The following is a 27,028-nucleotide window of genomic DNA, read 5'->3' on the forward strand; positions in this document are numbered from 1 at the left end:
GAGGCATGGTGACTAATCCCAAATCTCTCGCAGGCACGACTGATCTGATGCGGCTACTGCAGCAGTCGGTGTGGCAGGACGCGGAAATGGACTCGCTGAAGGTAATTCGTTTACCACGGTGCAGGCTTTCACGACCAATGTCATCCATAATACCGGTTTTTTTTTTAGTTAGATCGCGTAAATATATAAATGTATTCTATGGTTCTTTCGGTAAAATCATGTAGATAGAAAAAATATAATAACAATAAAATAAGAAAAATAAAGTGAATTTCAAAAAATATCACTGTATATAATATATGAATGTGTCGTTAAAACCCACCACCACCCGACACAGCCAACTAGTAAGGGTTGTCACGTAAACAGAACATGCCAATTCGCCACTAGTACAGCACACCGGTGTCGGCAAATGCTTGCCGAGCCTTTTTGACAACACACGGGACGGCGTTTAAAAAAAAAGGGTGCAGATGTCAGTGTGAGGCCCACCGGTACACGCTCTGAAGCGTCGCGTTGTGCATGTGACATCAATATTGAAAATGACCTCTGTCATCACAATCCTGAGATAAAGTGGTATCGAGCCACCATTCATCTAATATAAACTATTTAAAACGATATTCTTGGTTCTTTCGGTAAAGTCACGTAGAAGGGAAATAATAAAATAATACAAATAAAACAATACAATTCTCACCACAGCAAGAACATTTTCTTGAGAACATTTTCTTGCTGTGGTTTTCACACCTGATGACGATTGCTTGTGTTGCAATCGAAACGTCGTGATAATTGTATTGTTTTATTTTTATTATTTTATTACTTCCCTTCTACGTGACTTTACCGAAAGAGCCAAGAATATGAATCCCTGCAGTCATGAAAGCTTTAAATCGATATTTTAAACTACTAAACTATATATTTTTATTTTAATAGGTAAGGCCCACTGGGCTATATAGCTCTTTTTCAGAAGCGACCTGGCCACAAATGATAGCTCAGCAAAGTGGCTTATTACGTGGACATTTATAGCAGCCAAATACTCTAAACACATGTTTATAAATGTGGAGGGAAAAAGCAGAGGACTCAGAGAAAAAAAAATGTTAGGCACAGGTGCAATTAAGCTCTATTTTATACTGGACATCTGTGAAGAAGAGCTTCATAGCTCATCAGATTCCTCCAGTCTAAATAAAGTTTCTGATATTTTTGTCTCGTAGGGGTATACACACAAGCAATAAAATATAACATCTTCAGGGCGCCTTGTGTGTTGAATGAGCTCGATTTGCCCATTTGACTAATACGTAATGCTGTATTCACATTAGCACAGATTATTACTGTACCGATGTCTACCTCCCGCAGAAAAAACCCCATTATCTTAGCACTTGGCACGTCGGAGCTGGAGTTATTTAAAAGTGGGAAGATTAAAGCGAACATTGCCAGCCTATCTCGTGCATTGTGTGCACTCCTGCAAGACAAATAGTCGTAGTGTGACATGCATGGCCAGGCAAATGAACGGGCGCATCGATAAGTGAGTGATTGTCGAGGTGAGCGAGCAGCCGAAGTCATCGGTCAAAGTGTCTCTCCGCTTCGGGGAGTGCGTGCCAGTGCTCATCTCTCGTTCGTGGTCCTGCGCCATCGCTGGAAATTCCAAAACAGGCGAGACATTCGTGGGTACAATTTGGGTGTTTGAGAATTTTTGCCGTTGTCATCCAATTTTGGCTCCGACCTGAAATTCATTTGCGAGCTGCGGACTAAACGAGCACCACAGGGTTCTTGACACCAGAGGGCTCTGTGGTCACGTGTGAGAGGAGCGAATCGCACCGAAACTTTTACCGCATTCAAAATCCGTTTCAAATTTGCTAGGGGCATGAATACGAAAGTGAAATGAGTGGAGTTGTTTTCAAAGTGCGCTCTGGAACCGGGAAACCTGAGTTTGATTCCCGGCCATGACTGGTGTTAGTGGCGAGTGATTATAATCAGTACTCTTTGGTTCTTTCGGTAAAGTCACGTAGGTATAAAATAAAATAATTATACCTTACGTGACTTTACCGAAAGAACCAAAGAGTATGGATTCCTGCAGTCACGAAAGCTTCAAATCAAGATTGATTATAATCTGAATCAGTCCTGGGCTCCATCCTGAAGTATGGTCAAAAGAACCCCTATTACAGGGTGGGATATTGACAAGCGACCATAAATTGTAATAATGTAGTTTTTACAAAACTATTTGTTTTTAATTGACAGTGAAATGACAATCATCATGTATACCGTGGCCCTCCATGCAATACACATCGAGATGCAATAACAAGGGGCTCCTTGAGACAATAACAATAACAACAACCGAAGAACTGTGCTTAGCATGGGAAACACATTGTCCTGCGGAGGGAGCTGGTAGGAACGTTGGGTTGCTCGGTCAATGGCCAGGGTCAACGGCGGTGTGGTGGATTCCGCAAATATGGCCGACTGTGAGGGTGGGCACAAGCCGGCGTGAGTAGGTTACACGTTGAGTTTTATAAGGGCACCACCTGGTGACCAGCCCCTCCCCACCCAGCCCCACCCCTCCCACCCCCACCCTCCCCTCTCCACCCAGCCCCACCACTCCCATTTTCGGATGCACGACGGACGGACGGACAAAAATAATCCCCTGTGGGCTGGTGTAACCAGGAGGTTCCTACCAGTATGATTGCATACAACAGTACAGTGTACCAAACGTGTGTATGTATGCTGAACTTCTTTCGCACCGTACGTAGCCAACCGTGTTAATCAGAGGTGCGGGGGAAGGACAACAAACTCAACACACAAAAGTCGTTCTAAAGAAGAAGGAGAAAGGGAATGACTGCCGTATAGACAATACACAACAAACAACGTGATCCAGTCGAGAGTTTATATGGAAACAGCTTGGGACTCCTCGCTCATTTTGTCCGATGACTATGACCATTATTTACCCAAATGGCTGAGTCGATATTTGAGCTACTTACCTTTAATCCTATTTCTTATCTCTCGTTCACAGTTTAGTTTTTCCTACTAAATGCATTTTACTCGAAGCGAATATTAATTTAGCATATATGTATGTTACATACATGTTACATATGTTGAGTTATTGAAAACGTATTTATGTAGAATTAGGCTTTGATAGGCATTGTTTTTTGGGCATTGTGAACTCTGGGCCTACGTGTGCATATCACAGCAAGCCAAGGCACCTGGTGGTTCATCGTCATGATCATGAACGCCAATCACACGTCCCATGCCCCCCCCATAATCATCGTTTAACGCCAGCCTCTTCGCCCGTGCCGACGTTGGTCACACGGATGATAAGGAGAAATTCTTCTGGTAGTCGACTAAAATCCAGATACAGGTACTATGTGTATCACAGCCAATGGACGTTGGAGGTCACCTCTGGAACGTGCAGCAATTGCAGATTGTAGAAGAAGGAAGGCAGGACGTTGCGGTGTGAGGTGATGTATCATCAGCAGCAATAGTTGCGATGACACATTGACCTTGGTCATGATTCATTGCAGTTCATTAACTAAGGGCTTCCGTAAGTTGTGTTGTACGAGACGATGGGGGGGAGGGGGATTCCAAAGTGGAGTAGTGTGAGGGAAGTTGGAATCAGATCGACTGGATGAATCTGATGAGCTATGAAGCTCTTTTTCACAGATGCCAGTAGAGGTGGGTTTAGTCATTTACAAGAACAGAAAAGGTATTGTGACCTGCGGTGTCTGGTGGTTGATTGCAGCATAGATGAGACAGAAAGTCAGACTGGCCGAACTAGGCCTCAGTATCGGTAGAGGAATAGATTTTTTAAAACTCCCTGTGAGCTCAATGTTCTATACAGTAGACTCTCGATAATTATCCGTGCTAATTGACGGGGAAGAAGGCCGTGGATTATTCAAAATTGCGAATAATCCAAAAATGTCAATTTCCCGCAGATTTTATGCCAAAAACCACTAACATTGTGTTTTAAGTTAGGAATTTAGAGTTGCTCAGTGATGACACTTTCCTGCTCCCACACAGAAGAATCTGCCCACTAAGTCGGCAGCAGCAGAGCCACGCCAATCAAACTAGGCCCACCGTTGTCAAGACATGCAGCTACTGTACTGTAGTGGCAATCACATGGATTTCGGATTAACCAAAGCAACATATTTGCTCGGTTTAAGCACGTGACTTGTAATAAACATTTCCAAGAGTAACAATGTGTAACTGTTTCTTAGGTTATTAATTTGGGCTTAAGGGAACATCCATGGAGAGTTACGAATTTGTGTCAAAATCTCAGGTGCACGGTGAATCCGCAAATCGGATAAACCGTCCGCGGATAATCGAGAGTGGACTATAAGTGCCCTTCATTGTCAATGTGTTGCCAGGCCACCGCCTCTCTTCATCACAGGGGGAACTTGTGAAATGCCCACGATGGTAGCCACGAGCCACTTGCATAATGCACTGTAAGAGAACATTTTCCTCAGTGCGCTAATTAAAGCACTGCACGTGAGGCGTTATTCACAAATGGCCTTTCTTTTCTGGGGAAGACCTCACTTCGTTTCGATTTAAAGCTTTCGTGACTGCAGGGATTCATCTTATTGGTTCTATTGGTAAAGTGACGTAGAATGGAAATAATAAAATAATAAAAAACTAAACATAATAAAATAATATAATGTTTTATTTTTATTATTTTATTATTTCCATTCTACGTCACTTTACCGAAAGAACCAAGAAGATGAACCTCACTTCGTCTCAAGATACAATTTTTGCACGAGTGTTCTGCATTGGGACGTTTTTGGGGCATTTCATCTACACGCGTAAATATTTTAAATTCACGGCCGCTGAGCACTGGCCGAAAGCCTCAAGCGGCCAGCTACAAAAGACACCTTTGAATGCGTAATTTGACGAGAGTTAATGCGTTTCTTGAATTAAGCAAGGCTTAGACGAATGTGTGGGAAAAGACGATCGGAGGGAACTCTAAAGATTTAACAGCGTGAGGGAAGAAGCAGAAAGAAAAGTGTTGCGACCTGCAGTGTGGTGATTGAACACAGAGTGGATTAGTCGGAACAGTCTGTGCAGCGCTGTGAGGCCTTGTGTGAATGGCGCTGTATAAAACTGAGTTTTACTAACTTTACTCTGTCCGGTAATCGATACCTCAATTTGGGGCAGAGGGATCAAAGTTCCACGAAGCCACATTCACTGACCAATCGCTGTTTTGCCTTCTGCTCTTCATCTATAATGTGCAGTATTTTATGCAAGCGGTTACGTGCGTTTTTAATGGCACGCATTTATCACCCTCAAGATATCTGGTCGTCAGTTGCCACTAACGTTCACCCCGTTGATACTGAGCATTTGCATGCACCTCTCCATACCATCATCAACCCCATCTACCCTGTAATTATCGTCTGCCCAATATTTGTACGACATTTTGAGATGCGGTCACTTCCAGACGCTCCGTAAATCAAAATCACGTTGCACGGTATTGTGCACGAAGCAGAGGCGTGGCCACTGTGGGCGTAGTAGATATCCATAAACAAGCTTAACATTACGGAGAAAAAAAAAATAACGGTATTTCTAAAGTCGGCTTTTTCTCCATTCAACAAGGTGAGACAAATCGACGATTATGCCGATGACAGAAATTTTTAATACGCAGTGGCACGCAGATAGTCAGCATCAGCACTGAGCGGGAAAACCAGCAGTTTCATTGATTTAATATTCTATATTCTCCAGATTACGAAACATTCCACAAAAGTAAGACGCATCCCGCGCTTGTGCCCCGGTGTCACTGCAATTATGCAAATGTGTCTCGCGCAACGCACCTACAAGATTATACGATGTGCCCCAAAACGTTTGCTCTAAATACAGGGAAACAGATGTCTGTCGTAATCTGGAGAATACGGTAATTATAGCAAAATACAACTCCTCTTATATCCATGACGACATAGAGGGACAAGTTTCACAGACGCCACCAATCACCAGAGGCAGGTCAAGAAACTTCCCAGGCGAGGGGGAAGGTGGGGATTGGTGGATAGGTGGATGGTCCTAAAACGTAGCGCCCTACATAAATGCGAAATATATATATTAAGAAAACGTATTGTCTGTGGTAAACATTGATAAAATATGAAATTTCACATCTCAAGGGGGCATGGGAGAGAGAATAATCATTGCAATCACCCCCAACTTGGATCCACGACTGCTAATAAGCACTGGGAACAATGACCCCGCCACACCAATCAGAATCGGAATCTTTATCGATGCTGGAGAAATCTGATATGCTATGAAGCTGCTCTTCACAGATGTCCAGTTGGGGGTGGGTCAGAAAGTTACAACAACAACCAATATGAAAAAAAAAACGATAGCAGTGCAAAGGTGTTTAAAATAAGTGGAACCCAATTTCAAAGCAGTATATTTCACGATGGCAACATGTTATAATTACACAAAAAATTACAAACGGGTTAATGAGTTATAAAATTTTACTAACCATGATATAAATGCTCTATGTGCCCTCCACCTGCTGTACGAGCAACAATGAGACGATAGTTGAATTCGTCCCAAACGCCTCTCAAAGTGTCTTCTTCCACTGAAGTCACCGCTGCCGGGATTCTGTTTTTGAGGTCATCCAGATTAGTCGCTAATGGTGGCACAAAAACACCTCGGTCTTTGACATATCCCCACAAGAGAAAGTCGCAGGGTGCGGTGATGTCTGGGGATCTTGGGGGCCAAGAGTGTAGCGCCAAGTCTTGGGTCCTGTGCGACCTATCCAACGTTGAGGCAGCGCGTCTCGCGAATGACTGAGGCTCGGGGCTGTTTGTGCGCTGGGAGAGGCATCTCGCGGTAATCATTTGAAACTCTATGCCCCGCCCTTTCAAGTGGTAAGAGTTGCATTCATGGGCGGTTCGTGGTTGCAGAGATATAGAGATTTAAAATTCGGTCCATCTTTTTCAAACACCCTGTATAGGAAAGGTGAGCAAATCACTCAAAGTAAATAAACAAAAACTCAACGACCACGTGAAGCCCATAAGGCAACCACCTGAGCGATTGACGTCTCTTCCCCCGCAGATGGAGATTGAGCGCGGAGCCGAGGGATACGGCTTCACCATCTGCTGCGACTCCCCCGTGCGGGTGCAGTCTGTGGATGCGGGTGAGGACACGGCCGCGCGTGCTGCCGCCCCGTGGCGAGCTGGCGCCCCGGCGCCCCTTTCCTCTGGGCCAGCCTCACTGGGGGAGCCTCACTCACAACCCTCGTTTGTGACCATCGTTAGCCGAGCCTCGTTAGGGAACCTCGTTAGCCAAGCCTCGTTAGCGAGCCTCGTTAGCCAAGCCTCGTTAGAGAGCCTCATTAGCCAAGCCTCGTTAGCGAACCTCGTTAGAGAGCCTCGTTAGGGAGCCTCGTTAGGGAGCCTCGTTAGCCGAACCTCGTTATCGAACCTCGTTAGCGAACCTCGTTAGAGAGCCTCGTTAGGGAGCCTCATTAGCGAACCTCGTTAGCCGAGCCTCGTTAGAGAGCCTCATTAGCCAAGCCTCGTTAACGAGCCTCGTTAGAGAGCCTCGTTAACGAGCCTCGTTAGAGAGCCTTGTTTGCCGAGCCTCGTTAGCGAACCTCATTAGAGAGCCTCGTTAGAGAGCCTCATTAGCCAAGCCTCGTTAACGAGCCTCGTTAGAGAGCCTCGTTAGCGAACCTCGTTAGAGAGCCTCGTTAGAAAGCCTCATTAGCCGAACCTCGTTACCGAACCTCGTTAGCGAACCTCGTTAGCCGAACCTCGTTAGAGCCTCGTTAGAGAGCCTCGTTAGCGAGCCTCGTTAGGGAGCCTTGTTAGGGAGCCTCGTTAGCCGAACCTCGTTAGCGAACCTTGTTAGCCAAACCTCGTTCATGAGCCTTGTTTGTGACGCCACCAGGCATCATGGTGGGCACCGGCGTGGTCGTGCCGCCCCCGGCGGTCGCCGGATGTGCTCGATCCAGAGTTTACGGCGTTGATGAAATCGGCGACGGAAACCGTTTTGTCGATGAAATGTTTCACGCTTTTTTTTTAAAATCCGCTACGATGGGCAGCCCAGGACCAACGCATGACTCGTGCCGAGATTGACGATTGACTTGTCCGGATGAAGATTCAGATTAAGATAATTTAGTAACTTTAGGAGAGACTGCTGCCCGCTGAGGAAGACCGACAATGATCACTGGCTATATATGAATGTAAGAGCATCTAATGATATGCTAACATGATCATATTTGGGGTGTGGAAATTGCGTAATCCTCTCATTTAATAAATACAGGTGGGCTATATTTTTGACTGCTTTCGTCGACTAGACTATGAGAAAGACTAAATGAAATCCACAGACTCAGATGACTAACATCGCCTCAATGTTGTCATATCTCAGAACCTAAGCAGAGTTAGGCCTGGATAGCGCTAGGATCGGCAACCACCATGCATACATCTAGATTGAAAACACATTTCTTTAGAACTGCTTTTTTTACTAAGTTTGTTGGCCTTCCCCCGCACCTCCGATTCGCGTGGTTGGCTATGTTCGGTACAAGAGAAGTTCAACACGCATACATAGATAAACAGGTTATCAAAGGCTTTCATGGCTATGTGATGGGCAGCAGAGTACAGTGCAGGGAAATACATTCTTGCATTTATTGTACATCGATGCTTAACCTCCTTCACCAGCCCACACCGGACAGCCTGGATAAGCATCGTCAATTAAAACCAAAAACTGCCCATGCGATCTGGGGGAGGCCCTCATCCAACAGTGAACTGACATGTGCGTGTAAAGCTACTGCTCTGCGAGTCATATACCCTCCAGTTTTGAAGCCCTGTGAGTAAAATGCATTTTCAGGAGGTACAATCTAACATTCCCTTCAAGAAGCTGGTAACCAATGAAGTTAACACACGGTGCCCTCCCCTAACCCCCTGCAGCATAACAAAAGGAGGCTTAATTTAACCCTCCCCCACAGCCCATCCTGGCTCCTCCCCCCCTTAATCTGTATATCGTCTCGTGTCTTATAGTTCTCTCCACTTGATACAGTAATTTTGCTGTGATGGTGCCACTTGAAGACGAAGCTTGTGTTGCCTCCGAAACGTCGTGATTTAATTTATTTTAATTTTATTTTTTACCTACGTGACTTTACCGAAAAAAACAAAGAGTAAAGTTAAAAACGAGCTCGTTGCACGCCACAGTGGCCCAGACACCATGATTCACGATAGCTTTGGGCCACTCTCCGATTGCAAACAAAAAAGGACAGAAGAAAAACCATTTAATTCGTATCGTCGTTACAAATGTAATGTTTTTCAAAGCGTAAAACAATGAGTAGTACGTAGCTTTCCCACTCCCTGTCTCCCCCCACGACAGAGAGAGATATTTGATGAAATTGGAAAAATTAATTGCCACAATTCAATTTAGGAATCAATGTATATTTTTTTCTCGTTCCTAATTGCGTTTGTTGTGGTTTTGTGTTCCTTTTACTTGCCCAAGGGTCCATTCGCATGCAATCGGCTAGCATCGTCCATCCCGAGACGTGCAACTCTGAGGAAACGCACCGCGAGCGCACGCAATCCATTTTAGTCTGCGAGTGAACAAATAATGCTTGCCCATGAATTTCTTTGCCGTGTGACGAATGAAGATCTTTTTGGCGGGAGGCCAAAGGAAGTTGTAAATGTTTCGAAACCCTCCACCACCCGACACAGCCAATTAGTAAGAGATTTGTCACGTAAACCAAACGCCAAATAGTTACTGCTATTTGCAAATCGGGCGATTTGCAAATCGCTGGATGTAATTACCAGTGAAACGTCGTACTCAAATTGTTAATGTTGTGGATTTACTCTCCAACACACTGTTGGGTTGAAGTAGTAACTGTTTGGCGTTTTGTTTACGTGACAAATCCCTTACTAATTGGCTGTGTCAGGTGGTGCAGGGTTTCGACACATTTATACTTACGCGATCCAACCCAAAAACTTTTATTATGAATAATATTGGTCGCGAAAGCCTACGTGATTCAACCAATGGAAGCTGCTGGTCGTTATTTGTTGTTTTGTCCATGACATATCTCCAACCAAAATGCTGGCAGCAAGGATTGCATCATAACCTCAGCTTTGGGCCATGAAACCCAATAATGCAAACGTAAATTCGAATGGCAAAGGGGGGGGGGTGAGTTAAGTATGTATAAATGTGTGGCTTGCAACGGAATCAGTGCCCAGGAAAATAAAACCTCAGACCAATTGGCTAATTCCTCATGCCTGGAGTGGTGGTGCAAGGTGGAAATTGTTTATATGTATGTATGTTGAACTTCTTTTGCACCATACATCGCCAACCGTGCCAATCAGCGGTGCTGAGGAAGGACAACAAACTAAACACAAAAAGCAGTTCTCAAGAAACGAGTTTTCAATCCAGATTTGTAGGTGCTATGCAGAAGGGCATTGGCCTGAAACGTGACATATTATATATTTTTATTTTTAAGGTCACACAGTGTTATTGACAAATGTTTTCTTTTTTTTACATTGATCTTATGAACCGCTGCCAACGTAGCAGCATCGCTAAATAATTTACTTTCACGATAACTCTCTGGAAATTCCTCCCGTGGAATTTTAGCAATGTGTGTTTGTTGCTTTAGTCAAGTGGCAACGTGGCGCAGTTTGGTATGAAAACCAGTGACTTCCGAGATTTATTTCCGGCCATGGCTAATTCTAGATTTGAAGCTTTCGTGACTGCAAGGATTCATACTCTTAGGTTTTTTCGGTAATCGTGCTGTGACGGTTCCACCTGAAGACAGAAGCTTGTGTTGCCTCCGAAACGTCGTGATTTATTATTTTATTTTATTCATATTATTACTTTTATTAATTTAGATTTTTTTTTTGCCTACGTGACTTTACCGAAAAAACCTAAGAGTATGGCTAATGCTGTTGATGAGCAATATCCCTTGTCATCCATCATTGGATTGAGCTTGTCTGTTGATCATGATGATAATGATTATTCTATAATCTCTGATTTTCAAAGAAGGGTGAGGTTATAGGCTCCTGAAGGTTGTTTGTTTTTTAGGATTCACAACTTTCAGTACACATCAAGAGACCTTGTCAGCATAACAAATATAATTAGGTTACCGAATGAGAAGAGCTATTGTAATGTTATCGTTACAAAATGACGGACCACATTGCAGCTTAATTTGCAATCCCTAGTCTACATCGAGTTAATATAAGATCATTTAAAAACTTGCCTTATATGCTTAAATAGGCCAGTTTGCTCCGAAGAGTCATGTTGAAGGTATTGCGCTGACGTTAGGGTCGGTATTTCACACGGTATTCTAACAGTTCATGTTTACTCAGCCTGTTAATGTTGCTGATGAGCTTTCACTCAACAGTTGCATGTAAATAAAGGAATCGATTTATTGATGGAGTGATTGATGATCCAGAGTGCTCAGCTGACCCGCTTTGAGCTGTGCGATTCTCTCCGATCGGGGCTATTTTCGTCCGTTTCATCTGTTATCTATAAAGCCAGCTCTGACAGCTTGTATTTGTATCCCTGCTGGCAGATCGGTATTGCTCTGCACCCCTAAATCATTTCCCTGCAAGGGTTAATACTTTCGACGAACGTGGTGTTCGTTTTCCGAGCGTTTGCATGCCCGCGTCAGGTGGCCCACTGGCTCGTTTGGACCAAGCGCCCATGACTAAAGAGCCCTCGCGGATAACGGAACGCCGTTGACTTAATGCTCAAAGTCACAGATGTTGCGACAGCTTGTGAGGCCAAGGTGCCACCCACGCGTGCAGTGTTAGAGGGCGAACGTCGTCACTTTTTCAAGTTTTCTCCGGGTTTATTTTAATACCATGGACTGTGGCCCAGGTTTAAACGAATTCGTTGCATCCGCAGAGCACAATTGTGGCCATGTGGCTGAGAGGTTAGAGGTCAGAGCCCTGAGCTGGCACCGCTGACATCCTGGGATCAAATCCAGGCAGTGGTCTTTGATTAAATTCGATTTTTAAGTGAAGATAGGTGATGGTCTCAGCCAAAGAAAAAATCCGTCCCGCAAGAAAAACTTGGTTCTGCACTTAATCGGCTATATTCCAGGTTTGACTCCTGCACTGTTATGTGTGGACTATGCCACTTGAAGGGATCCCAGAGGTAGCTCTGTGATATCAGCTTCTGCGGGCCGTTATACGACACAAGTGGTCGGAATGAACTCGCCGTCTCACGGCATGACGGTGAGAGCACAGTCGGAATAAAGTTGTTAGAGAAATGTTGAAAAACACCCCAAAAAGACGATAGATCCCATTGTTGTAAATCCTGAGAAACCTGACCTCCTTTGCCCTTCCATCGTGTTTACAGCCACGAGTCGTGACCACTTTTGCTGCTCATTACAGCCACGTAATTGGCTTCTTGGAACAACCCCGTAGTGTTTGCACCTGTGGGATGAGCCAATCACACGCTCTTTGTTATTATTTAATTTTGTTACATTGCCGCTAACCCTGGATGTGCCAGTCGATTATTATCATTAACAAAATCTTTGTTCTTATTGCAATGCAAAAAAAAAATACTCAATTACACTGTGGACGAATAGTGAACTGTGACCGAATTAAACCATCACGTGAACTCCGGTCATCCTCGCAGCGGCTTTTGGCTCGCCATCGATCAAAGACAGTCACTGCATTGCGCATTTTCAGATGCGCTTCTGCGGCCATCTCGAATGCTCTTCCTTCTGATATTAGGAAGCCACTGGAGCTATGCACTTTTAAATCATCTAAATTGAAAACCCATTTCTTTAGAACTGCTTTTTGTGTTTAGTTTGTTCTTCCCCGCATCTCCGATTTGCACAGTTGACTACGTACGGTGTAAAAGAAGTTCAAATTGCATTCATACATATGTGGGAGTTTATTAATCGAAGCCTATTTGCCAGTTTTAACAATTACCGCTTTGTTGGTATATTTCACTATGTCGCTGGTAAAACGTCCGTTTGCCGCCCAATCCAGGGGGCCCTGCGGACAAGGTTGGCCTGCAACCCCTGGACACCATCCTGCTACTCAACGACATGGACGTCAGGCCCTGCAAGTGCGTGGAGCTTGCCAATGCCATCAGGTGAGTGGCAGCTTCCCCGTTGCTTAGCAATTCATTGGCAGTGGTGCGCCGCCGCGACCTTGCCCATCGCGGGGGTTACGTTCAGTAAAATCCGCAATCCGGTTGCCGAACGGATACATTGTAAGTTCGCACTCATTGCACACAAAGTGCTCGCCACAAATGAACCACAGTACCTTGCTGATCTCGGCAAGGAGCGTACACCATCGCGCAAACTCCGGTCATCCTTGCAGCGGCTTATGGCTCGCCATCGAACAAAGATGGTCACCGCATCGCGCGGCGCTTTCAGATGCGCTTCTGCGGCCATCTAGAATGCTCTTCCTTCAGATATTGAGGAAGCCACTGGATCTATGCACTTTTACACCTCGATTGAAAACGAATTTATGTAGAACTGCTATAGGTGTTTAGTTTGTTGTCCTTCCCCCGCACCTCCGATTAGAATGGGTGGCTACGTACAGTGCAAAAGAAGTTCAACATACGTACGGTTTTGATTCATGGTTTGTAATAGGACACCCCCTCATTCTGTTTACCCCATATTAACTCAAAAGTGAAGCAGGGATAATTTTTTAAGTAAAATATGATTCATATTTTCTATAGTATTAAATGTAACTTGTACAGTAAATATATAGAATGAAAAAATATATACACACATGGTGTACTATTTTTGTATACGTGAAAGTAAACCTGAAAATAAAGATAAGGTGAATGAGATATCTACAGTAAATTTCATGCAGTAAAAAAAACAATACCCTGACTATATTATGAATGATGATGATGATGTCTGTATCCTTCTGTGGCAGCATCATCGCAAGCAGTGTAGTTGGATTACAGTACTTGTTTATGATGTATATAGGAATCTTGCGGTAAACTGCGGATGATAGAGCCACAGGGACGCTATAGACGAACTGTACCTTCGTTAATTTGCGCGCGAATGGGAAATCCCGCGATGGGCAAAGTTCCTCGTGAACTATATCAAGATTATAATAAAAAAAATTCTGACCCTTTCTGGCATAAATACGGGTGTTAAGATGTTTGCAAAAAATGGTCCCATGAATATAACTGCTTCACCTGAGCTATTCATGCTTTTTCTCGTTTGCATTGTCCTTGTACTGCTTGCCTATGGGCAGCCATTTGGTCTACAGCACTGACGAGACAAAGCAATGAAGGTGACTGCCCTCTCGTGTAGGCCAATCAAGTTTCAAGGACAATTGCACACGCTATCACAGCATGTTTCGCTTGCATGTTTTACCGCAAGTGTGCGTGGTTAATGCAGTCTTGATGCCTTGTAATAGGTGTTTGGGCATCTTAACACCACATGTACTTATGCCAGATGGGGTAAAGCCTTTTTTATATATATAAAAACAGACTGATGAAACAACGGCTTTCTCCCTTGGGTTCACAACGAAGGTGGTGGGCTGGTCAAGGGCAGGAAGGACGGGGAGGAGAGCATTCTTTACGTCTATCTTTGTCCATTTCTCTGTGTCTATCAGTCTCTCCTCTGCGTCTGTCTTTCTGCATCTGCACATTTTCCGCGACCACTCTTTCATCGCTGGCGCTCCCCCGTCCCCGCTCCCCACACAGCTTCGCCACTTTGGGCAGGCAGCGGTCGATGCTCAGCGCTTAGGTCAGGCCTCGCTAGGGCCCTGGTGCGGAGGGAGAGGCCGGTTTTCATAAAGCAACGTTGGCGTGGGTTCCGTGGCGCCGTTCGCCCTTGTCGCCTCTCGCTTCTCGAGAGAAACGGCTGGAATTGTATTAATTTTGCAAACCTGCCGTCGACGCCGCAGTTGGCAGATGCGTCAATTGCAAGAATTTTTTAATGAAAAGGGGATGCTTCGTTCCCCACCCAGGTTAAGAGTTGACGCGTGTCGCCTGTTCTGGCTTCAGTTTGACTCGTGCCGTGCTACGGGAAGTCAACTGTGGCTACCGTATTGAGATACTAACACCCCCACCCACCCACCCACTGTAGAAATGTGGAATTTCCATCGCGGGCGTAGTACCACGAAGAAGGATGAGCTCCACCCAATTCTTATTTGTGAATGAGGACACACACCTTGATTGTGTGTATATTTATATCGTACTTGTATGTAGTGCTGGGTGATTGTGAAGCCATCTCGTCGTATTGGTGTCCAATTTTTTTTTAACTAATGAGTATTTATGTATTCTGTTTACAATATAACTTAATATTATGAGATGATGATGCATGCAAATGTTTAGTACGTTCTACGAAGACGCATCTCGTATGTTGGCTCTTGTTTTGAATCCAACAGATATTGTGGTTTTGCAAGCAACAAGGTGGCACAAAAACAGTCGATTTTCCAAGCGTTTTGGATGAAGTCTTTGTTGACACACTGAGTGCAGATTGCCAATACCCTGGCCTCGAGGTCCCCAGACTCGGCACAGCTTGATTGTTTACTTCTTTTGCCAAAAGGAGATGAAACAACACCACGCCAAGAAATGAAAAATAAATAAAATGTAAGATGATTAAAAAAAACTGCGTCAGGAAAAGTTACCGGAACTAAATTGTTACGAAACATTGGGCAGCATTTTTTTCCCGGTAAACTCCAAAATGAAGAGCACCGAGTTGAAGTGCAAGAGGCATTAAAGCGTGACTGTAACAACACACTCCTAAGTGAGCTGCCCTGAGATTTAAGGACATTTGAAAGTCCCACCATGCAAAACAAGGCGGGACATTACAGTCACCCTCTGTATGAAGTCGTGGTGCATTGTGTACAGTATACAACGTATTTTATACATATAAAGTTACTAAAATCAAACAAAGGTGGCCAGGTGTGTGGTCAGATAATTATCTGAACCGGTCCTGGTGCGTAGTGTAAACATCGTCACTGGGAAGACAAAGGCGGCCGGGCGTGGTATTGGCGACCCACCCCCTCGTGTGCCGTGCCAGCCTTCATAGGTCCTCGCTAACAACACTTTCCCAAACAGCATGTCAAGGCTATACGGGGGACCTTTATTTTTGTGTCATGGTGCGTCCCTGTCTGTTATCCACACAATCACACTGCGATTCAGTCTCCCCTTGAATGCTTCTGTTTCCCATCTCAGACGTACAATGAAGGTTACGTGGATTGTGGCTGTTTCTGACAGCTCAGACACCTTGCACACAGCTACCATCGGTTTGTCTCACTCTACTCCGTATATCTTAGCATTCACCATATTGATCATAATCAATAATTATCTTATCTTAAAGGAATTTAGATAGCGCCTTAACCAAGGCGCTGTACAAATAATTTACAACGGTAGAACAACAACGGCGCGTGAACGTGACGGTGGAGAGGGGGGTGAATGAAATAGATGGGAGGAAGCAATGGGGGTAAATCTGTGATGATGCGTGAATTCGGTGAAAGTGAACTTGATGGCAGTACATAATAACAATTGTACAAACCAGATTCGAAGCTTTCGTGACTGTAGGAATGACTCTTTGGTTCTTTCGGTAAAGTCACGTAGAAATAAATTAAATAAAATAATAATAGAATACGACGTTTCGATTCCAACACACCCCCCCCCTCTCTCTATTTAAGGCCTCGACACAGAGAAGTTGTCTTTCTGTGTGCTTATGTGTGTGTGTGTCTCTCTCTCTCTGTTTGTCTCTGTGTGAGTCTCTCTCTGCTTGTGTGTCTGTTTGTGTGTCTATGTTGTGTGTCTCTCTCTGTGTGTCTATGTTGTGTGTCTTTCTCTGCTTTTGTGTCTGTCTGTGTGTCTATGTTGTGTGTCTCTCTCTGTGTGTCTATGTTGTGTGTCTATCTCTACTTGTGTTTTCTGTCTGTGTGTCTATGTTGTGTGTCTCTCTCTTTGTGTCTATGTTGTGTGCCTCTCTCTGTTTGTCTCTGTGTGAGTCTCTCTCTGCTTGTGTGTCTGTCTGTGTGTCTATGTTGTGTGCCTCTCTCTGTTTGTCTCTGTGTGAGTCTCTCTCTGCTTGTGTGTCTGTCTGTGTGTCTCCGTGTCTATGTTTTGTCTCTCTCTCAAATTTAGCAATCTTTGGAAGAACGTAATCAACCAGGTGGGATGTTGACTGTTTTGTTGGCCGACTCTCTGTGTTGTATTGCATTATATTTCCAAGTTTACTGGGCTTGTTTTCTCATTCATTTGTACCCGATGATGGTTGCTTGTGTTGCAATCGAAACGTCGTATTCTATTATTATTTAATTAAATTTCTTTCTACGTGACTTTACCGAAAGAACCAAAGAGTAATAACAATTGTGATGAATAAATCGCCCTTAAATCATCGTTCTCGGGGCGCTGTACTGATGCTGAATGGATTGAATGAATGGGGAATGAGTGATAACCATAGAATGCGAATTTGAAGAGGGAACAGCAACTGTGGTGGTGGAGTGGGTGATTAAAGGGTCGTGGGGTGAGCAGGTTATGCCTACAATTTGCAGGGTGGCATTCAATGTGGGAGGGGAAAAGAAACACAATTGAATTTAACCCTCATAACTCGAGAGAAAAGAACATCTGAATTCTTGTCAGTGGAATGTCCAGTCTCCCTAAAGTTTACAACAAGAAGCTGCCTTGCTATGGATGTTTGTCTCAGCGTAATGGGCGGCATCTAAACACAGAGGTCTCTTGAGGCGCACAGGCACTGATTTCTTCATCTGAAACCTTTTATGGTCATTTGCTGCAACTAAAGTAAGTTCACCCACGTACTCGTATACACGTACAAAGACAAAGATCCTCCGTATAGCCCGAACAGCCTGTTGGGGAAAGTGCTGTTAGCGAGCACCTATGAAGGCCGGAACGGCACACAAGGGTGGGTGGCCAGCACCACGACCGACTGCCTTTGTCTCCCCAGTGGCGATGTTTACACATCGTACCAGGATCCCATTTGAGGCCGAGTTGATCTAGGGGAAGCCCAGAACCGGCTCAGACAATCGTTACTGGTGTTGGCCATGAGCGGGAATCGAATTCAAGTCGCCGGGTTCGTAGTGCAGCACGCTAAGTGCTACACTACCGCTCCCCAATACACGTACACACACATATATATGCACACACACACACACAAATGCTGTTCGCGGGCACCTATGAAGGCCGGCATGGCAAACCATGAGGTGGTGTGGCCAGCACCACACCCTGCCGCCTTTAACTCCCCAGTGCCAATTATTACATACCACTCCAGGTTAACTGAGGAAGAGGCCCATAACCTTCTTGGTTCTTTCGATAAAGTCACGTAGAAGGGAAATAATAAAATAATAAAAATAAAACATAATAGAATTTTATTTTATTATGTTTTATTTGTATTATTATTTTCATTATTTTATTATTTCCCTTCTACGTGACTTTACCGAAAGAACCAAGAAGATGAATCCCTGCAGTCACGAAAGCTTTAAATCGAAATTTAGGCCCGTAACCGGTTAAGATAGTTGCCACTGGTGTTGGCCGTGAGTGGGAATCGAACGCAGATCGCCGGGTTCACGGCACAGTGCTCCAACTGTCACCCTAGCTCTCTCCACACAAGCCCACGCACATATTTTTTTAACGCAAAATATTAATTGCAAAGTTCGTTGCAGACACCATGCGATGCATTTTGAATGCCGACATTAAGGAAGGTAATTGTTCCTGTCAGTATGTAAGTCATTGGGAATTCCACCTCTGAGCTAAGCCGAAGTTGCAAAGGCCAAACAAAAATGAAAGACACCCATTCCTGCGTGATAGGCCTGGCTTTGATGAAGTCAACCCTTGAGCAGTACGCTGTGGGAATGTTTTGTTATGCCCGTCCAGTTTCCGGCATTCTCCCCGATCTAATTATAAACATCGCGTGCTGAAAAACGCGTCGTTGTTTTCACAGCTGAGGCGAGCGCTCCTCTAAAAAGAAGCTCCCAAAGTCCGTGGCTCGGGCTGCATCAGTATGTGCTGCATCCCAGCCGTGTGGGACGTTGATCCGGTCAAGTTTTCTGATAATTTTACTGTGGCAGTCGCCGTCCCCCTTTTGAAGTCCGTTTGGTCACGGTTTGAGCTGCCAGAGCCTTCGACTGGCGGGTCTTTGAAAGGCGGAAATGGAGCAGCAGAACAGGTCTGTTACGTCTGGTGGTTTTTCTTTAATTCTATCCGCAAGCGTCACATCTTAGCCGTCTGCATGCGAGTACATGTCCGCGCCTGCGTGGCTTCTCTTTGCATGCGTTTGACGAAGACTTTCTCTAAATCGGGGGTGGGGGGGGGGGGTTGGAGTGCCCGGTCGTTCTCAGGATTATTTTGCCGGTGTGGAAACCGTGGAGGTATGATGTCAGCCTGGTTGTTAGCGTTTGCCACGGGTTGTGTGTGAGGACTTTGCTAGGTGCTGTATCCTGTCTCGGTGAACCGTGCCTTCCCCATGTCACTCCACCTCGAGGAGCAGAGCGTTGCGCAGTTGCCAACACCCCCGCCAAGCTTGAATACGCGGGCCGGTGTTGGCGAATGGGTTAGAGGGCAGCTCTCACAACTGAAGGGCTGAGAGTTCAAATCCTGGTCCGGCATCGAATAAGTCAATGGCGTTGATAAAAACGACCACCTTTTTGGTCGAGATCAATGTAGCAAAGGTCGACAACAGAAAAAGTGTGCACAGAGCATTGAAGAGGCTCGTGCTCTGAATTGCACTCGGGAAGAGCAGGAGGAAGAGATGGTACTCTTAGGTTTTTTCGGTAAAGTCACGTAGGTAAAAATAAATAATAACACATTAATAATAAAACAGTGGAGGTAATATTCTATTATTTTTATTATTTATTTTTACCTACGTGACTTTACCGAAAAAACCTAAGAGTATGAATCCTTGCAGTCACGAAAGCTTCAAATCTAGAATTAAAGGAAGAGATGGCTTAGAGAACGTGCTACACAAGCTCAAGACATCGCATTGACTCTTCAGGGAAGTAAGTCGGTTTGGGTCGGACACGTCGCTAGGAGTGATGGTGACCAAGCAGCAGCCAAATAGGGAAGACGCCTGTGAGGACGTTGTCTGCGGAGATGGAGCAATTAAAGTGCGAGATGGGTTGTTGCACCACAGGACTGCGAGGGGTGCCATGGTGGCAAGATGTTAACTACCTCGTCTGGTACACAGGATGTCGTGGGTTCGAACCCGTCCCTGACGCCTGCTGCTGTATATTTAGAGTTTGCATTTCTCTCTCCCCATGGTCACGTGGATTTTTCTCTGGGTCCTCTGGTTTTTCCCTCCACATTTAGAAACATGCGTCGAGAGCGCTTGGTTTGCCGTGAATGTCCTCGTGACAAGCCACTTTCTTTGAGCTCTGATTTGTGGCCAGATCGCTTCTGCGAAATAGATATACAGCTCAGTGGGTCTTACCTGGTAAAATAGTTTTTATTTTACATTCACGGTGGCTTGGCGAGGCCTTCATTCAGCAGTGGATATATCACGTGGCTGATGGTGATGATGAATGATGGAGTCAACTTTGCTTGGTTTATGCATTGCCTGAACCTCACCCATCGGGCGTGGAATTCTTATTCCTGGCTCTGAGGCTGTAGGCGGGCGGTAAGCACCAACTGACACCACTGGCTCGTTTGCATAACGACGATGATGACGATCTCAACGACGAATATTCCGTCTCAGAATTGAGAGAAGATAGCAATAGGCTTTACCCTTTCTGGGAATAACAGGAGGTGTTAAAATCTTCAAGCAGAAAATATATGTGAAACATGCAAACATGTTTTTCCACAAGTATGTGTGGTGAATGCAGACATGATGTCTTGCAATAAATATCTCTTTTGCGTTTGAACATCTTAATACCGTATAGCTTCATACAATAATTGTATCATTTCCCTTCTACGTGACTCTACCAAAAGAACCAAGAATATGAATCCCTGCAGTCACGAAAGCTTCAAATCGAAATCTTAACACCGGTTTTATGATCATTTTGACACTGGAAAAAAGGTCCCGCAATATAATTGAGAGAGCAAAAATCCGAGCTGCACTCATGCAACTAACTGTCTCTAAATATTTTGATGATGGCTTATAAAATCGGTCTAACTTATTTATGTATCTGCTCATTTACACGCGGCATTCATCTATAATAGAGGGGGCTGCCATTAGTATTGAGGTTGTTATGGTAACCCGAAAAGAGCGTGCACTTTACAGGGTCGAGACGGTGCTTTTTCTGAATTATAAATGTGCTTCAAGTGTCGACCGAGCAAATCGTGGCATTGTTTGGCCCTTTTCTTCTTTTTTATAACCCGCAAATGCAACCGTAAGCACGCAGGCCACACTTCACTCTGGCCTCTCAAACTCTGGGAACATGACCTGTGACCCTTCATGCAACTCGCAGCACAGGGATGGTCTGTTTAAAGCCCTTGACTATTTAGATAGATAGATATTCACACGGGCGTCCCTTGCATAACGCGTGACAACGCGTTCCTGAAAAAAACGTGCTTTTCGGATCACTCCGTATGAAGCTAATTTCCCCAAACATGTTAAAAGCGTGGGAGGGTTACCAAAGAAAAATTAAGTGAATAATCTCACCTCATTATTTTACCCCTCCATTTAGCAAATACATATAAATGTAACACTTAATAATAATAGTATTAACATTACAAAAAAAACGTAGTAAGGAGCTTAATGATAATTAATAACGTTACAAAGATTGCTACTTACAAAGATAACTTAACCAGGCGTAACTTATTATTTCCCATTATAAAAAATATACGTACACAGCGGGCGAACATTTCAGCGGTGTATCGCTCTTCGCCGCTCGCTCACCGCTACCTTGGCGGCCCCCTGCGCTGGGCCGTCGCCACTGGCTGTGGCAATCTGGCCCATCGGGTGCCCTGAGCAGAAATAGTTTTTTTGGAGCGCCCCCCCACCCCCAGCCGCCCCCTCTCCCTTCAATTCATAAACTCTGAAGTGAGATTAAAGAGGCAATACAAAGAAGAGATGCAGCGAGATGACGGAAATGTGGACAAACGATCGCGGCGGCGTCAGATGAGTGATTGCAAGATGAGAGAAATCTAAACAAGAGATGGAGTTGTTAAACAAGAGAGATATGAATGTGTTTGTTCAATGGCTTTTCATGTTTATTAGGATCTGAATTCGAGCTGATAGGTGGCACATCCCTATTTATGAATGCATTCAAAATCATAATCTTTATTTATCCTGGAGAAATCCGATGAGCTGTGAAGTTATTTTTCCACAGATGTTCAGTAAGGGGCGGGTCAGGAAGTTACCACAACAAATAACGCAACAAACGATCAGAGTGCAGCGTATGGGAAAGAAAAGCAAATCACTAAAACAAACACGCACAATACAGAATTGCCCGGTTCACTCGTGCCCAGCGTCACCGATGGAACGCCGCGTCTCTCCGTGCCGCTTGCAGGAACTGCCCCGCGACGATCACGCTCACGGTGCAGCGTCTCACGCCGGGGACGTCCTCCGACGGCTCTCCTCCTCCTCCGTCCGCTGAGAAAGCCCGCGGCGCGCGGCCACCGCCGCGCCTCTCCACCGGCGGGCCGGGCTCCGTCGTCGCTCCCTGCCGCTCGCTCTCCTTCTCCGCCACCGTCCCCGGTGGCCACTGCGCCCGACGATTTAGCAGCCCCACGTCGGTGGGGCGAGCCTCCGTCTCCGGCCAGAGGCGCGGCTTTGTTGCGCCGCCACCGCCGCCAGCGCCGCCAGCGTTGTCGCCACCACCACCACCGACACCGTGTTGCCCAGAACAGCAGCAGCAGCAGCAGCCGGAGGAGGGAATGGCTGTGCGGTGCTGCCGACACATCGACGGAGGACATCCCATCCTCACCGACCTCAACCGCAATCAGATCATAGGCCCCGTGCATGTGGCTGAGCACGAACAGGTTGTTACAGTCGCATAACCTTTCTAGCTCTTGTGGCGGCGGAGGCTTGAGGAGGCCTTCATCCAGCAGTGGACTGACCATGGCTGTTGATGTTGATGATAATTTTTTGGGTTGTGTACAGTGAGTTGTTCGGCATGTCGCCCGCCCTGGGAGCTTCTTAAAGAACTGAACTTAATTAATTTCCTGGACAAACGCGTATCACAACCCGGAAACACATCAAGGGGCTGTACAGCACAAATCCTAACCTACGTGGAAGGAGTTTATCCCTTTCTCATGCAACTCGTGTGTATGAGAACGGCGGCTTATGGCATCGCAAGGCTGTGTGGGATGGCGTCGACTTGACGATGCCCTTATCCAGCGATGGATAGATCATGGTTGACGACGATGACAATGGTGATTCATCCAGTTCTGGCAGCGTTGAAAGATTAACTGCAGGCTTGGCTCAGGCTATCATCCTTAAACGGTCGATAAATTGAGAACCGCTTTGTGCAATGTTAACAGTCGTAATCATACCATGATAATGTAGAATTTCGATCAATTGTTCAGAACCATAAATTTAAATGAAACAGTGCCCCGTTCATCATTTGAGCAGGGGAAACATTTTGATTTCACTTCAAATTTATTTTATCCAGGAAAGCCTTGCTGAGTCACCAATTCTCTTTTCATGAGGGTCCTGCATTCGAATATTTGGTCCAGATCTCAGCCACTTATCGTCGCGTGCACAATTTTATAATCGCTGTGAAACGCCTTGGAATGAGGCGCTACATAAACCTCCATGAGAAAAGATGAGAGTTATCCCACCACACATGCGCATGTGAAGTTCCACGCACAGGTGAGTCGATAGCCCACTTGCTATACTGCCATCACGTGGCTACCTCAAGGCCCTGCGAGTTGGGAGGTTGGGAGGTTGGGAGACCGGGTTGGTACATATTCTTAGGTTTATTCGGTAAAGTCACGTAGGTAAAAAAATTAAATTAATAAAAGTAAAATCAAATCAAAATCACGACGTTTCGGAGGCAACACAAGCTTCCGTTTTCAGGTGGAACCGTCACAGCACGATAGCTGTATTATATTATTTTACTTTTATTCATTTTAATTTTTTTACCTACGTGACTTTACCGAAAAAACCTAAGAATATGAATCCTTGCAGTCACGAAAGCTTCAAATCCGGGTTGGTACACTCCACAAATGTCACCTCTGCCGGATTACAAACATGAGTCACCGCATGCTACTTTGCACTTCGCGGAGCCATGGGGAGAAGCGTCAATTTTCACTTTACTTCAGCCCCATTTCCAGACTTTTCCCGGAAAAGAGATGATCCGCTAATGGGTAGCTGGAGCGTGATGGCAGCAGGAGGCAGATTGGACAGCAACACCGACCTTTCACGCCGAGACCTAGAAAAAGTCCGTTTTGTTGTTTTTCTCGCAATCACCGACATCAGAATCATTTCAACATTTTTGAAAAAAAAAAGAGGTCTGTAAAGGGACGAACATTGTAAGCATCGTCGTCCAAGCACGCTGGAACTAGGGTTGGCGGAGACAGCAGCCTGAAATCAGAAGTTTTTTGAGAGCTCAGTCCTCAGTCGAGGGTCAACTTAGCCCTTCCTCCTTCCTGGCTTGATGAGATGATTCCCGCTTTGGGGAAATTCAACGGTGATTCGCCTCCGCTCTGAGGATATTCGATTCCCCACCACTGGATATGAACAACACTGCAACGCGCTCGTTTGCCATCCTTTAAAATGCTGGAATTCTTAGATTGTTGGTGGCAGTGCCATCATGCACAGCGCACAAAGGATAATTTAATACTGGTGTGGATAATAATTCACGGACCTTTTTCAATCCACTGCTGGATGAATGCCTTTACCCCATGATGTGTCTGTCGTTGAAGTTGTTTAACCATACTTCACCACACTGATCAGTGTAGGCTAGTCAAGTGATAGGGCCCAAGATCTGCGGTAGACATCACTTGCCACTGCTGTTCATCATGGCCAGGTATCGAACTCAGGTGGCCAGGTCCGTAGAGCGGTGCCCTAACCTCTGTGACACCGTTCCCCTGCAGTCTAATTCACGATGATTAATCGAACGTTATTCATTCATGGCAAGTGAAGCGAATGAATTGGCATGGCATTGGCGTTGCGAGCAAAGTTGTCGTTGTTGTAATCGGTAAATGGCAAGCAGAATGCGTGCTTGTCCAATACAGAAGACAAAACAATTAGCATCTCAGTAATTCAAGCACCACTCCAGGCAACTTTGACTTTGATTCGCAGGGTTCAGGGTTTTTAATGAAATTGTAATTAAGCCCAATTGCAGGCACAATCGACTAATGCGTGAATAAATTAGCTTTGATAGTCGGAGATTTAGGAAATACGAAAATAAAGTTCCCGTGAGTATAATGTTACATAAACCTTCTAAGTAATGTGAAAACCATTTATTATTCTGTCATACACAGGTGAAAAATTAATAATGTAAAACACGTAAAAAGATTAATAGCTTCATACGTATGTATTAAGTGTAACGATGCAATTAATAATCGATGAAGATGAATTCGTAATGTCCACGACACGTGATTCAATTCATGCTTTTAAGAATAAATGGCTTTAAATGTGTCTTTGTTATATTTAATTGGTTATGGTATTCCTTGCATCCACTAGTGGCCGCTAGATACACTACATTGCCAAAAAAAAAACCGCTTAACCCTGAATCGTGACAGTTCATCTCATCACGGGGGTGGAGGGCTGAATCATTCCACTCCGAGAGCATATTTCTGCACAAGGTCACCGCAGATTCAAAGTTGACACCTTTTATCTGGCGGCGACTGAATGAACGCTTCATATTTTTTACACATTGCTGTTCAAACAATGGGGACTCCATATACTAATATTTGAAATGTGAGCATATGGTGGCTGGTTTGACTCGGAGGTCAATGCCAAGTCCGCACCTCCAAGGTCTTGTTATTAAATCGAGGTTTCAGCCACCTGCGATTAATCCAGGCTGCCAAGTATAGCGAGTCACCATTGACTGGATGGAAGAGCCGTCACAGTAAATCAGTGTTTTCACTTCATTTGGCTGCATTTCTGCTCGTGAATTGAAATATATTGACATGAGTATCAGTTTGTCATGTGCCAAATAATCTAATGGCTCAATGCAGCATCAAATAAATCGAGTACCTGATGAGTAAACAAACGTGGCCATGTGTGAGGGCTGATCGACGACAAAGGCTCCCACGTGTGTAATGTCGGGTTTTTCAACAGGTGCTCGCAAACCCTATTTACCCGAAAGTCCGTACGACCAATCTTACGACGTTAATCCTCCCCTACGTATGTGCGCACATTGCAATGCTTCGGCGTGTGTTTACGCCCATGAATTGTCTGAAAGCACCTTCATATATAGAGAACTGCAGAGCTTGGGAGGTGGGGGCGGTGGTGAGGGGTTTGATACCGGCTCACCAGATGGCTACCTCTGGTGCGCTTCCTCCCCATGCCCCCCCCTCCCCCCCTGAGTCGTTCTTTGAGGGCGAGCGAACGCTTCGGCGCGCTGCAAGGTGATGTTTGCGAGCGACGTTGCGTGTTGACGACCCTGGCACGAGTGGCCGTCCAGGAAAGTGGAAGGACGAGAAATGGGGGGAGAACTCCCCCACCCACCACCGACCACCCTTGTGTGCAATTGTAGTGTAGCAGCAAATATGTGACAGCCAGCGTCTCGGCGGCTGACACGGAGACCCTGTCGGTCATGCCTGTGGGTGTTGTTAAAGACGATGGCACCAGGAGTGACTCTGTTGTTTTTCGGTGTCTTGCAGCTGCTCCGATGCACGGGCAGAGCAAGCGGCAGTGCGCGCGGTAAGTGTCTGCTCGGTGTAACATTCTCTTGCTTTAAGATGAGAAATGGTGGCGTCGTGACTGTTGTTGTCTCGTGCGGATGCTTAATAATGATCAGCTTGGGCAGTTTATTCCTTTATGCATTGCCATAACTGTGGATGTTTGATCAGAACACCGTCATTCTACATCGTAATCTAATTTGAATAATTGGCTGCAGTGGTTAGTGCACCGCGCTATGAACCCGGCGACATGGATTTTATTCAGCTAATCTAAGTGGTGAGTGATCCAACTAACATCAATATATTTAATGTGACTGTAGTCCAGAATAAGCTTGACCTGCGTTCACGTGACATGCGATTCGTGTCCAGTACATGATACACATTGCTGTTGTTTTCCACCAGACAAGGAACCCATTGTTGGAATAATCAG

At 45.3% G+C, this 27,028-nt stretch overlaps 1 protein-coding gene across 5 annotated transcripts in view; it reads left to right on the forward strand.

Moving 5' to 3' along the window:
- LOC144948503 (regulator of G-protein signaling 8-like) overlaps positions 1–27,028 on the forward strand; it is a 164,958-nt gene that overhangs the window by 40,294 nt on the left and 97,636 nt on the right. For 3 of the 5 annotated variants that reach the window (XM_078878035.1, XM_078878030.1, XM_078878029.1), the window contains 5 exons: positions 34–101; positions 7,012–7,093; positions 12,906–13,011; positions 22,314–22,785; positions 26,581–26,620. In XM_078878035.1, the coding sequence (XP_078734161.1) occupies positions 34–101; positions 7,012–7,093; positions 12,906–13,011; positions 22,314–22,785; positions 26,581–26,620 (768 nt within the window). Of the gene's footprint in view, positions 1–33; positions 102–7,011; positions 7,094–12,905; positions 13,012–18,874; positions 19,034–22,313; positions 22,786–26,580; positions 26,621–27,028 lie in introns of those variants that run through there. The other 2 variants (XM_078878031.1, XM_078878032.1) reach the window with 2 other exon arrangements.

The sequence above is a fragment of the Lampetra fluviatilis genome, chromosome 49 (genome assembly GCF_964198595.1).
Source record: "Lampetra fluviatilis chromosome 49, kcLamFluv1.1, whole genome shotgun sequence".
Taxonomy (NCBI): Eukaryota; Metazoa; Chordata; class Hyperoartia; order Petromyzontiformes; family Petromyzontidae; genus Lampetra; species Lampetra fluviatilis.